The sequence below is a fragment of the Engraulis encrasicolus genome, chromosome 19 (genome assembly GCF_034702125.1).
Source record: "Engraulis encrasicolus isolate BLACKSEA-1 chromosome 19, IST_EnEncr_1.0, whole genome shotgun sequence".
Classification (NCBI taxonomy): domain Eukaryota; kingdom Metazoa; phylum Chordata; class Actinopteri; order Clupeiformes; family Engraulidae; genus Engraulis; species Engraulis encrasicolus.
Window position 1 is genome coordinate 46,802,270 of NC_085875.1, and position 12,500 is coordinate 46,814,769.

The 12,500-nt window shown below is 46.2% G+C and overlaps 1 protein-coding gene across 1 annotated transcript; it reads left to right on the top strand.

Moving 5' to 3' along the window:
• Window position 1: 1 nt before the first annotated feature.
• Window positions 2-6,563, top strand: zfp36l1a (zinc finger protein 36, C3H type-like 1a). The gene is made up of 2 exons (XM_063184595.1): window positions 2-1,133; window positions 2,430-6,563. Exons 1-2 carry the CDS (start codon window positions 1,083-1,085, stop codon window positions 3,759-3,761), a joined length of 1,383 nt encoding a protein of 460 aa, XP_063040665.1. The 5' UTR covers window positions 2-1,082; the 3' UTR covers window positions 3,762-6,563.
• The last annotated feature ends 5,937 nt before the right edge of the window (window positions 6,564-12,500 follow it).

The following is a 12,500-nucleotide window of genomic DNA, read 5'->3' on the forward strand; positions in this document are numbered from 1 at the left end:
ATGACCCAAGTTTTGGCACCCTTTAGGCTGAGCGCTATAGCTTATTTGACCCGGATAAAGCGGATTTTAAGTGGGTATTGCTGTGGGAAACTAAACTGAGTTCAAATCCTTCTCTGAGTCTTGTTGCATAAGAGGTTTCTCGAGCAGTCGAGACTGGTGTGTGATTTTTTTGTGGTCATGCTTGGTTTGTTAAAATAGCTAATGACAGGGAGGGCCAGGCCCAGTTCAGACCCAGAAGATAGTCTAATTATTTGCTGATTGCAATTAAACATGGGCCTAACTATCCTGCACCAATAACACAAAGTCACTTGTTAGGATAATTAACCCAGTTCTACTTAACTTTTATTTGCAACTCCTCCGCAACATGCATAGGCTGCACAAAATTGCTAGAAACACCGAGCATGCTGAACTGAAAGGGTTAATAAATCTTTTTTTGCACATAGGCCTACCGGAAAGTCCCGAGCATGACGTTTGTGCCTGATAATTAAACGTGCATTAATTACAGAGACAGTGCGGAGGACAGGATTCCGGGTACAGTTTCAAACTCAACACGTAAATTCTACTTTGAAATTATATTTTCGCATATGTGTTGTTTATTCAGTAGCCCATGAGTCAATTTGTGACCAAATAGAATGTAGCACGTTGTAGCAACAAGGCTACTGCCGTTACTTTATTGAATTCCAAATTGATACAATGTTCCAAAGAAGTAGCCTATCTAACGTTCACTTGTTGGCCACAGTCTGTTTTGTGCCACGGCTTATGGCGAAAGTCCGAGGCTTGGTTTACTGTTAAATGCTGCATTTCGTCAGGGTTGAAGTGAAGTTTCTGTACTGTCCAATGGTTTTTGAAGCAAGTATTCTACAACAAAAAAGGGACGCCCATCCACAAGCTCCTCCTGCCTGACAGCAGGCTAGCCTACTGCCAGTGCCTAATATAAAGCGAATGCTTTGGACCCACGCAAGGGCAGAGGGGGTTTTTGTCAGGGTTGAAGAAAAGTAGCCTACTGAAGAGAGAACCCATCTTGTGCAACTGAAGACACGCATTTTTAAGCATTGCTATATTTACATTTCTTCGAATCGAAGATGACCACAGCAGTGGCTTCGCCCTTTGACTTCAGCGAAGTGATCAACAAGGTAGCTTCACGTTACAAAAGTTTCTGCTTGGGATTATGGCTGTTGATAGCCTGTTGTGCTAACAGAGTTTAGTGTGAAGTTATGAGAACAAGTTTGAATGTGGTTTTTAAGACGTTTAAGCTGTGTTACATGTTTCCGGAACTGCTTTTTACGTCCTGTTTTCTGTTCAGAACTGATGCAACTTCAGTGCTTGAGGGGCGCTGTGCCATTTTCTAACTATTTTGACATTACTTAGTAACTTGTGTTCGAGAACAATCAGCCTTCATTTCACTGCTGTAGCGTATCAGGCCCGCGACCTGAACTGCTTAGATTAGGTCGTTGCACTGATTTGTATGATGTTATGAGTTTTACTCATTGGATAACCTTTTAAAAGAATTACAATCGAGCGACTTGACCGAGAATGCACTCGTTCCTACAGTAGTAGCCTATAATGACTGTTACAGAGAGTAAGTCAGTCCAACTTTGGATACACTCAAAGTCAGTAGACATAGTTTTTGAAAAGGTAAACACTGAAGAAAGCTCATTGCTTATTTGTCAGAAATTCATGGAATGGCATATGGATTCGAGAGGAGCTGTGTTTTACGCTTAAAAAGTAATGGCATTTTGATGATTGTGAGAATGTGAAAGTTGCATGTCTAATGACATGAGTTTGCAGATGCATGAACCAAATCTCGCATTTTGGCTTGTGAATTTGCTGCTCAGTGTAGGCGTATTGTATTGTATTGTCATCTGCCATTTAGTCACGCTGTAAACAGATATTATTCTCTTGCACGTTTGAGGAGATGAGTAACTGGCGCTGAGTCATACTTGGTGGCAAGTTCAGCTATGCAGCCATGTCCTCATGGCTTGGTCTTTTCAGCAGTTTCACTGTCACGGTTTAGCTGTGCTGTTCACAACGTTTTGTTACACTGGTAAGCAGGAGTTTAAAAGTAGCCTAATCAGTGAAGCATGTGTGTTGAATTAGTGGACATTTGCGCTCACCCTTCCAAAAATCCATCCTTCAACTGATTACAACCAAGTGTCAACATGTGCGTCTGCGTGTTCTCATTCCAGCTCCATGCACTTCGCAAGCGTTCCCTCCTCTGTCTGGCAGCTAGCCAACCAGCTGCTTCTCTGTTAACTCATGCATCTGAAGCCACAGCGAATAATTCGGTTGCATGAGCGTATGGCTGTAGCCTTGTCTCGACTAGTTGTACTTAGTAGGAATGTGATTTTAAAAAGTAAATTTCGCATGTTTGCAACCATTCATCTGAAATGACACTGGTGTCTCCCATTTCCTTGTCCTTCTCCAAACAGAGCAACAAAATGCTGAACTTCAAGAACAACCTGCTAAGTGGACCTCATGGCTTATCCGTGCCATGCTCCAGCGCCAACATACCCAGCTCGACCCTGCTGGACAGGAAGGCTGTGGGCACCCCGTCAGCAGCGGGTCCCTACCAGCGGCGGCACTCTGTGACTTTACCCAGCAGCTCCAGCAGGTTCGGCCACAGCCAGTTCCTCAACATGGGCAAGCCGACCACTGACATGACCCTCCTGAGCGCTGGCATGGCGAGTAATAGCAACAACATCTGTGCCAACATCCTCAACAACAACAACAGCAGTGGTAGCAGCAACAAAGAGAACCGCCTTCGGGAGCGCTCCTTCTCAGAGACTGGTGAGCGCCTCCTGCACAAGGCCGCTGCTGCCGGTCTGACCCTGGGCCCTCTCCCCATGACCAGTCCCACTAGCCCCACCTGCGGTGGGGGCAGCAGCCCCTGCCTGGGCCCCCAGAACGGCCAGGTGAACTCCAGCCGCTACAAGACGGAGCTGTGCCGCCCGTTTGAGGAGAACGGCGCCTGCAAGTACGGTGACAAGTGCCAGTTTGCGCACGGCGCCCACGAGCTGCGCAGCCTGAGCCGCCACCCCAAGTACAAGACGGAGCTGTGCCGCACCTTCCACACCATCGGCTTCTGCCCGTACGGCCCGCGCTGCCACTTCATCCACAACGCCGAGGAGCGCCGCGGCCCGTCCGCCTCCGCGCCCATCTCGCCCCTCTCGGCCTGCAACGGCGGCAAGATGGAGCGGCCCCGGCTCCACCACAGCCTTAGCTTCGCCGGCTTCCCCAGCGTCTCCTCCTGCTCCTCCTCCTCTTCCTCTTCCTGCTCCTCTGGAAGGAGCCTTGGCAGCTACATGCGGGGCGAGGGGGTGCCCACCTCCCTCACCCCGCCGCCCATCTTCCCGAGCGAGGACGAGCTCCCCGAGTGGCCCAACAACCCCTTCAACTTCCCCAGCCAGGGGCTGGCCAGCTACTTCTGCCCCTCGCTCAACTTGGCCTCTGCGGACATCGAGGCCGCCACCACCACCATCATCAGCAATGGCATCAACACGCCTCCAGCCAATGGCAATGGCAGTCCACCATCTCCAGACTCCTGCAGCGGAATGGTGCTCTACAGGAGCGAGGCTAACGAGTCTCCTAAGCCCTTCAGGAGTGTGAGCGAGTCCCCGCAGCCAGACTCGGACCAGGAGGGGGGCTACCACAGCTCCGGCTCCAGCACAGGCAGCGGCAGCCTGTGCGGCTCCGAATCGCCAGGCCTGGACAAGAACCGCCGCCTGCCAATCTTCAGCCGGCTCTCCATCTCCGACGACTAGGACGACCGAGAAGGAGAGTCACGCGGGTTCGAGAACAAAATGAGTCGTGCGAATAAAACGTCAAAACAAAACAGCACTGCGAAAGATGTTGCCTTGGCCTGCGCTGGGTTGTGTTGTGCGTGCGCACATCACGGTAGCAGCTGCATTGGTGATGGGACAGTGAGGCAACAGACACATGAACACTTGAGTACACGATCGCTCTCTGTGCGACCCTTTTTTTTACTCAGTTTCCCTCTCCCCTCGCTGCTCACAGGAGCTTTCCTATGGGAGAAGAGAGTGAGGGATACAGGGGAGTAGACTCGCTGTGTAGTATCTTTCATTTCTTCCTCCCTTTATTTTGTCAGGTTTAGCATTGTTTTGGTCTTCAGGAAAAAAAAACAAGATGCAGTGAAGTAAGGGAACTGTGTGTTTTTTTTCTTTTCTTTACCTTTTTTTCCATTTGTTTTCTATTTGAGTAAGATGAAAAAGGAAGAGAGAAAGAAATCAAGAGATGATTCTTCTTCTGTGTAGAAGTGCCTATAGTGTTGTCGCAGACAAGCCAACTCAACCCAGCTCCACAGTCTCATCTCATGCCTTAACTTAAAGCCTGTGTGCCTAAAAAGTGCCACACCATGCAGGTGTAACACGCTAGGATCAGGAGACTGCAGGATGGAGGGATTAGAACGTGTTGGATGTTTTTGTTTATTTTTCTTGTTGTATTCCTTTTTTATGTTCCGTTCCCTTCTCTCTCTTTCTTTTTTTGTGAGTTTCTAGTGCTGAATAGTAAAGACTGTGCGATGGGACATGTCTCGGAGGGAAAACTGCCCCCCCCCCTCCCCATCTCCTCTCCTTTTCTTTCTTGATGAACACTCACATTGTCATTGTCTGTCACAAACCTACTTCCTGGACTTGCTAAAACAGACGTCCCACTGTCCTCCGTGGACCAAACACACAGCTGTTTCAGCTCCAGTGAAAGCTAACAGGAAAACCTAGTGTCCCAAGTGCCTTGGCTTTTGGTGGGGATTTTTTCTTTTTTTGTGAGGGAAGGTGGCTGCAGAGTTGAGTAGAGGAGGTGGCCTGTAAGGACTACTGATTTAGCCTTCTTATTTTCCCGTTTCTTTCCCTTTTTTCTCTTTACGTACTTTCTTCTGATACACACAGGGGCAAAGTTGGTGATGGGAGTTTGCCCTCCCCCAAATCCCCAGTGCAGTCGCTCCCCTCTCTGCTCCTATCTGCATGTCAATCAGGAGACACACACACAAAAAAGACGACAAACGAAAACGAGAGTATCAAGTTTTCCCTCCTTCCCCCCGAGCCACGCCCCTTTTGAATAAGCTGCCAACTGTGGGGGAATTCCAGCATTCCCATGATCCTTCAGTGTATCCTGCAATTTAAAGCCTTGTGTTGCTCCCAATCCTCTCTCTTCCTTTATCTCCTCACATTCTTCATCTGTACACTTTTTCCATTTCCTTTTTTTTATGACTTATTACGATTGTTATTGTTTTGGAACCTTTCACGTCTGAAGGTTGTTTTTTTTTTGCTTGTCACTGCTTATTTAACTTATCGAAACATATTTATTGGTGATCATATGCATTTTTTTGTTAATTGTTTGTATTTATCTTGTTAATGAAACGATAGAATATATATTTTCTTTTTATGTTAAATTATGATCTTCCGTATTAATCTAAAGATTGTGAAGACTTGTTAACTTCCTTTTTTCACAGTTTAATATATTGTACTACAATGAACTTGTTTAAAAACTACACTTTGATAAATGAACTTAATTTAAATCAAAACGTATGCATTTTTGCATTTTGATTATTTATTAAAAACATATTTCCCAAATATTGGACTGCACATTAAGCAAAAAACTGAGTATTCATTCCTTTGGAAAGGTATTTTTTATCAGTGCTTATTTTTTATTATCAAGTGAGTTTACATCTTTAATCATGCCCTTCCAAAAGGCCCTTCCAAGCCCAAGGTCAAGTTAAAGCACAGGGTCTCTCTTCCTGAGGGCTACAAAATGTGCATTGTGTGTAGGCCTATACACACAAAACACGTATTGCAGGTATCTGAATCACTGGCCATGTGTTTTCCCAAAGGAAGGTGCACGTGGTAGGGTAGAGGTTGGAACAGTCATACCGTTCTCCACCCACCCTTTTCTTTACTGACACAATAAGAAGAACAAAACCACCCACTCACTTTTTTGCCAATAGATTTCAAACCCTGCCTTTTCAATTCTGTGATCGACCAAGTGCCAAATGTAGCAAAGCGGCAACAAGTCTGTCAGGAGAAAACGGCACAAGTTCCAAACCAGGAGCTGTAGTGCAAACATGTTCTGAACCGTTCCTTTTTTTCTATTTAAACAAGAATTTAAGGGGGTGTTTAAATTATTAGTTATGAGTAAAGGTATGTTTAGTGTTGGCATAATGACGAACTCCGCCCTGGTTTGATTTTTGTTGAAGCCTTTATTGGGATGTCTGGACATTTCTGCGTTTCTGTCTGACGTAAAAAAAAGTGCCCGTTTGATACATTCCAGTTATGACCCCCTGCCTAGGTTTGGGAAGGAGATGATGGATTCTCCAGGAACCCCTGTTGCCTTTTTATTATTATTTTTCCTCATTGCTGGGTAGCGATCATTTAACACAGTTGATGCCAAGAAAGTACCTAAGCTGTTGAATGTATATTTTTTTAATGATTTTTTTTGTTTTTTTTTGTTTACAGCTCTCGCTGTTCACTACAATAATTCCATGTGATTTATTTCCTTTGTAATGACTGATTACAGTTTTGAACCAATAAACCCCTTACTTTTGAGAGTGAGAAGGCTCCTTCTCTTCTGGTCTGTCTGTGACGACTGCCAAGGACTTGGCATATCTGTTTCCACAGTATATTACATTGTCTATTCACAAGAATGCCCCACTACATCACACAGTAACGCTTTTCTTCATACGCAACTCTCATTTTACAGTAGACACACACGTGTACCAATAAGCGTAGAAAAGCCCTATTCTTGTGCTGGATCCCTGAAGTCCCATTTTTACAGTCGTCAAAATGAATGGGTGAGAGAACGAACGAGTGCAGAAAATAACCTTAGGGTTAAGAGAGCGGTTGTGGTTCGAGGAAGGAGTAGCCCTGCTGTGGGCTCTGATTGGCTGGAGCCGGAGCCAGATTGACAAGGCGTTTCCTTGGTGATGAGCAGAGTCTGATCAAGCATCAGGGATGACGCCACGTGAATCCTACACCCATTGTGCATGCGTATGGGAATGTGTGTGTGTGTGTGTGTGTGTGTGTGTGTGTGTGTGTGTGTGTGTGTGTGTGTGTGTGTGTGTGTAGACCTCTGAACCAAAGCCTAGATTTATTGGGAACTATTGATCAGGGCAGTGTGGGAACGTGCACTGTTTGCATAAAAACTGTTTGTGTATATGTGTGTGTGTTTGTGTGTGTGCTTATCAATGAAGGGAATAGCACAAGGTAATGAGGGGAAACATTTCAAAGAAAGTGTTATGCAGTCGACTGTAGTTGTCAGACATCCAGGCCACTTGAATTGGCCAAGTATGACCTCATACAAGTACTAGTGTGCTGTGGCAACGTATCATTGTTGCTAATAACTATTCACCTCTGCTCCAACCACATAACTGAAACGGGCAGATGAGAGGAGAGGCTAAGTGACCCTTTGCTAAGCCCCTGCATACGAGAGTGCTTTGCATACACTTATCATCGGAGTTAAATATGGCACACGTCCTCTGCACCGTTGTTCTTTTCTCTCCGTCCCCAGGGCAGGCCGATGCTAACTGTTGACAACCTGAAACACGGAGGCCCATACTGTAGGTTTCAGTAGTGTGCTATCAGCATCTTAAAACCAGGAAACACATGAGAGACTGTTACACAGTCACGTGTAGCTCGTGACCAAAAAATAACATAGCGCAACATACTTTTGTATAGGAGAAGCCATATCTTAACCACCACTTCCATGTTATTCATCATTTCATGTTGGAATTTTGAAACTGATCTGTGTGGAACTCCATATTTGCTTGAGCTGCTACATTATGTAGGCCACAAGATAAGGAACAGGAAAGTGAAAAAAAACACCTTCTCACTTCTCCATCTCTGTCTGTACAGACGAAAGTATTTTAACCTGTGTGTGTGCGTGTGTGTGTGTGCACCTGTATGTCTGTGTGTGGGCTGTCTTTTTTTCCTTTTGACACAATGTTCTTGAATGTTGTTTTACTGATAGCTTGAAGTGTAACCTTGCAAAGCTAAAAAGGCAGTTTCCTGTTTGCAAAGGTGCGCTTGCTTGTTATGCGGCTTTGCATACCTCGCCGCGCACCAGCACCATACATGCATGCATTGTATGTCACGGTGAGCACTGCACAGCACAGCAACAAGCAACAGCAGGAAGTGGGTACGCCAGTGGAACTAGGTGTTTCGGGGTGGCTGCCTGCCTGGCGAGGTGGAAAGCAGAGAAAAGAGAGAGGAAGGCACGCCTCAAGAAGCCTCCGCACACGCAGACAGTCACCACCGAGCCCCCGAAATGGAAACAAACACCTGCTTCTCCCTCCGTGGCGGCTGCTGCTTTTGCCTGTGTGTGCCTAATGTTCACCAGCATCACTGCTCCTGCTGTGCTGTGGCAACATGTCATCATACCAGAGCGTTACGATAACACGCCGACTTGAAACGTGTATCTATCGCGTTTGTGCATCACGCCTTTTTACCTGTTAAATCGTATTCCACAATGCTCTGTGACAGGTTAAGTGTAGGTCAGGGTACAATTTCACCACAATGTCACCATTCCCTTGCTTGTTTTGCTGTTCTTTGCAAGAGTAAAGTGGCAGAAATGTTGCTTTACTGACAGTCAGGGCACAGGGCACAGGCTAGCACAGCAGGGCACAGCAGAGCATTTTCGCATTTAGTAACAGAAATTCGCCAACATGAGAAATCTGTGCAAACTTTGTCACGTGACAAAAGTGCTTCCCGTGGCATTGAGAATCACGACTTAACTTGCAAAGGCGTCGCACCTCAACGTGGAATGCACTTGCATGAAATAAATACGCCTTCGCATGATTACAGTCTGGCTGTGGCAATGTGGGTGCACTGTGACAGCATTTCTTTTGCTACTGTGTCTCTCATTGTGCAAGGCGGGCTTGCGTGTGACTCAGGTGGATGTTGGGTAACTAAATGCCACCGCCACCACCTATAACCCCTACGCACTTGTGATGGCGCCTGCTTGCTTGCCTGTCTATGCAATGCAATGCTGATTCCCTGAGAAAGTAATTTCTCAGTTAGAAGTTGGTTAGCTAATGTATGACCACCACCACCACCACCAGCAGCAGCAGCAGCAGCTGTGTACTCCCTGTGTGGCTGATGTGGTCTGCTGTGGGCTGCACTGAGTCCTGAGAAAGACAACTGTTGTCATGTCTCAGGTGAAAGTTGGGCACCAAAATGCCACCAACGTCATCGTCTACCGTGTATACCACGTTCAAACCTTTGGCTTCTCTTCTCACTTTCTTGCCTTCCCATGCAATGCAATGATTTCTTGAGAAAGTAGACACTCTCTGGTTCCACAAAAGTTGTCACCAACACCACCATGTTTTTATACAGTGCCCCCCGTTTGACCTTGTGCTCTGTCTGTTCACCAACATGCCTTCCTGTGCAATACAGTTTCCTGTGGGCGAGAAAATGCCACCAACACACCACCACCTACCGTTACCACTTTCAAACATGCAGCCTTTCCCTGGCTTTGTCTGCTTGTGTAGCGTTGTGCAATGCTTTTCCATTTCCCTGAGAAAGTAGGCTTTCTCATGTCTCTCAAGTTGGATAACCAAATGCCTCCAACACCATCTTCCATACATAGCCCTTCTGACCCTGCAGTGGCCTCTCTATTCACCTACATGCCTTCCTATGTATGTAATACAATTTCCTGAGAAAGTAGACTCAGATATACAGTAAGTTTGGTTACCAAATGCCACCAACACTACCACCATTTCCATATACCTATTTTGACCCTGTGGGCTTTCTATTCACCTACATGCCTTCCTACGTATGCAATACAATTTCCTGAGAAAGTAGACTCAGATGGAAGTTAGGTTACCAAATGCCCCTAATGCCACCATACTACTCTGTTCCGAGGAAGGCTATGGTCCAGTGGTTAGGGAGTTGGGATTAAATTCAGAGGGTTGCAGGTTCAAATCCCACAATAATCTCTCCTCACCTTGGTCCATGGCTGGTGCCTGCCCCCCCCCCCCCCCCATTGCTCCAGGGACTTAAACCAATACCCTTTAGAATAACTAAATGGCTTTGGATAAAAGCGTTAGCTAAGTGTAATGTAATGCGATGTCCCCCAATGCACCTGCTGCATGCCTGTCTGTCTGCCTGGTCTCGGCGGTTTCCATGAGAAAGTAGACTTTGTCATGTCTGTCAAGAATCAAACATCCCCCACATCCAACACCCGCCCACCCATCGTGTGTTTGATCAAGGCCTAGGTAAACACAAGCACAGTGTGTAAACTCTGCTTTTCCCCCTCACCTGTTGAACTCAACCCCTTGCCATGGAGTGGACTGGAGCGAGAGAGAGAGAGAGAGAGAGAGAGAGAGAGAGAGAGAGAGAGAGAGAGGAGTGTGTCAATGAGAATGTGTGTCAATTATGCCCTTACTTTCTTTTCTTTGTTCTATTCAGATGTTGTTACATAATATTCCCACATAATGAGTGATTATTTATTCATCGGTAATCACTTGTGATATTTCAACATTAACGCCACACCGCACATGTCGATGTTGTAATCTCTGAAGAGGAAGAGTTAACCCACCTTTGCCAGTCATAATGTGTGTGTGTGTGTTTTTGGTGTGTGCGTGTGTGTGGATTACAAGTGTGGTGCCTTCGCCTGTTTGGCCGCAGTGAACAAACAGACTGAATGTAGACAGATCCCAGCGAAGACACACGCCATGCGGGAGAGAGGGAGGGAGCTCCCCCCCAGTGGACCTCGGCCTAGTCTGAAGTCCGATTAAGGGCAAATAAAAAGCCATTAAGATGTTTATCCCCAAGAGGCCTCTGTCATAAAGTTTCACTGAGCTCACTAGAGCAGTTTAGAGAGAGAGAGAGAGAGAGAGAGAGAGAGAGAGAGAGAAAGAGAGAGAGAGAAAGGGCACTCCCAGGCCAGGCCAGATTTCGGAGAACTGTTGGCGGCGTGTGACGCTGACCTAGTGGTTCCGCTAAATAGTCATCAAATTACTATACAGCCACCGCGCCGCACCGCAGCCATCCCCTGTTCTGGGATGCTCATTTCCCTCAGTCACCTATTAAAAATAATGAATCTGTTTGGAAGGCCAATGGAAAAAAAAACGGGGTTTTTTGCCATGAATGTTTAGCTTTTGATGGATTATTTTGATGGGCCACTGGGTTATTCATGTTGAGTTATTGGGTTATTCATGTTGAGTTATTCATAGAGTAGAGATTGAGGTGTAAGCTGTTGGTACCACTCCACCTTTTTCTTCTTATCTGCCACCATCAGTCTCACACTCCTACTCTGACTGTCTCTCTGTCTCTCTGTGAAGTGTCTATTTATCTCGTCTCTCCTCAACTCAGTCTCTCTCTCCCCCCCCCCTCTCTCTCTCTCTCTATCTCTCTCCCACACATACACACACACACACACACACACACACACACACACACACACACACACACACACACACACACACACACACACACACACACACACACACACACACACACACACACACACACACACACACACACACTTTTGTACAACGAGGCATTTGCAAATCTTCTCACTCATGCATAGTGAGCAGAGTTGTGAGTGTCTAACTGAACTCTGTCTGGTAGATAAACATCTATAATAGGCATACTTGCAGTGTGAATTCAACTCTTAGATAGTACAACACCACATATAAGAAGAATAAGAAGAGAAGAATGTTAAAGAATGTTAAATTTGACTCCAATTTGACTCCAAGTAAATTTGACTCGATACACAGCACAACTTTTTGAGCAATGTTGCTGGCCGACATCATGACTGCCTTCAAATTATCAGATGAAATAGTTGGTGAAGTTGTCTGATGGTGATCCAAACTCTCTTGCTAAACTGCTAAACTGAGTCTGTTGTGAAGGTATGTGCACTACATCTACAATAAGTTATACCTCTCTCTTTCTCTTTGTCTCTTTGTCTCTCCCTCTCTTCTGTCTTGTGGCATGTTGATGGGGGGATATTGCACCTATCACAGCAGCTCCTTTTAACCACAAGTCATCCCCACCTTAGCTCAGGGGGCTGTATTTTCACAACCCACACAATCAACACACACCTGTTTCCACTCGCCCACAGCCCAACACACACACACACACACACACATGCAAGCACGCACGCACGCACGCACGCACATACACATACACACACACACACACACACACACACACACACACACACACACACACACACACACACACACACACACACACACACACACACACACACACACACACACACACACACACAGTCACCGAGTGCTGTTCACAGCGTGTGGTATTTCTAGAGCCGCACCGTCTGTCTGCCTCATATCAGTCATGTATGGGACATGTGGAAAGATGAATGGCCTGCTCTACCTACAGTTGCACTTCTCAGTCTCCCACACACGTCACTCATCCCCCATTCACAGCTGTGTTCTCAATCCCACACACATGAATGTACACAGCAGTGGTTCCCAACCTTTTTTCTTAAGGGACCCACAAAAGACATTCACATCCCAAACGCAGAGA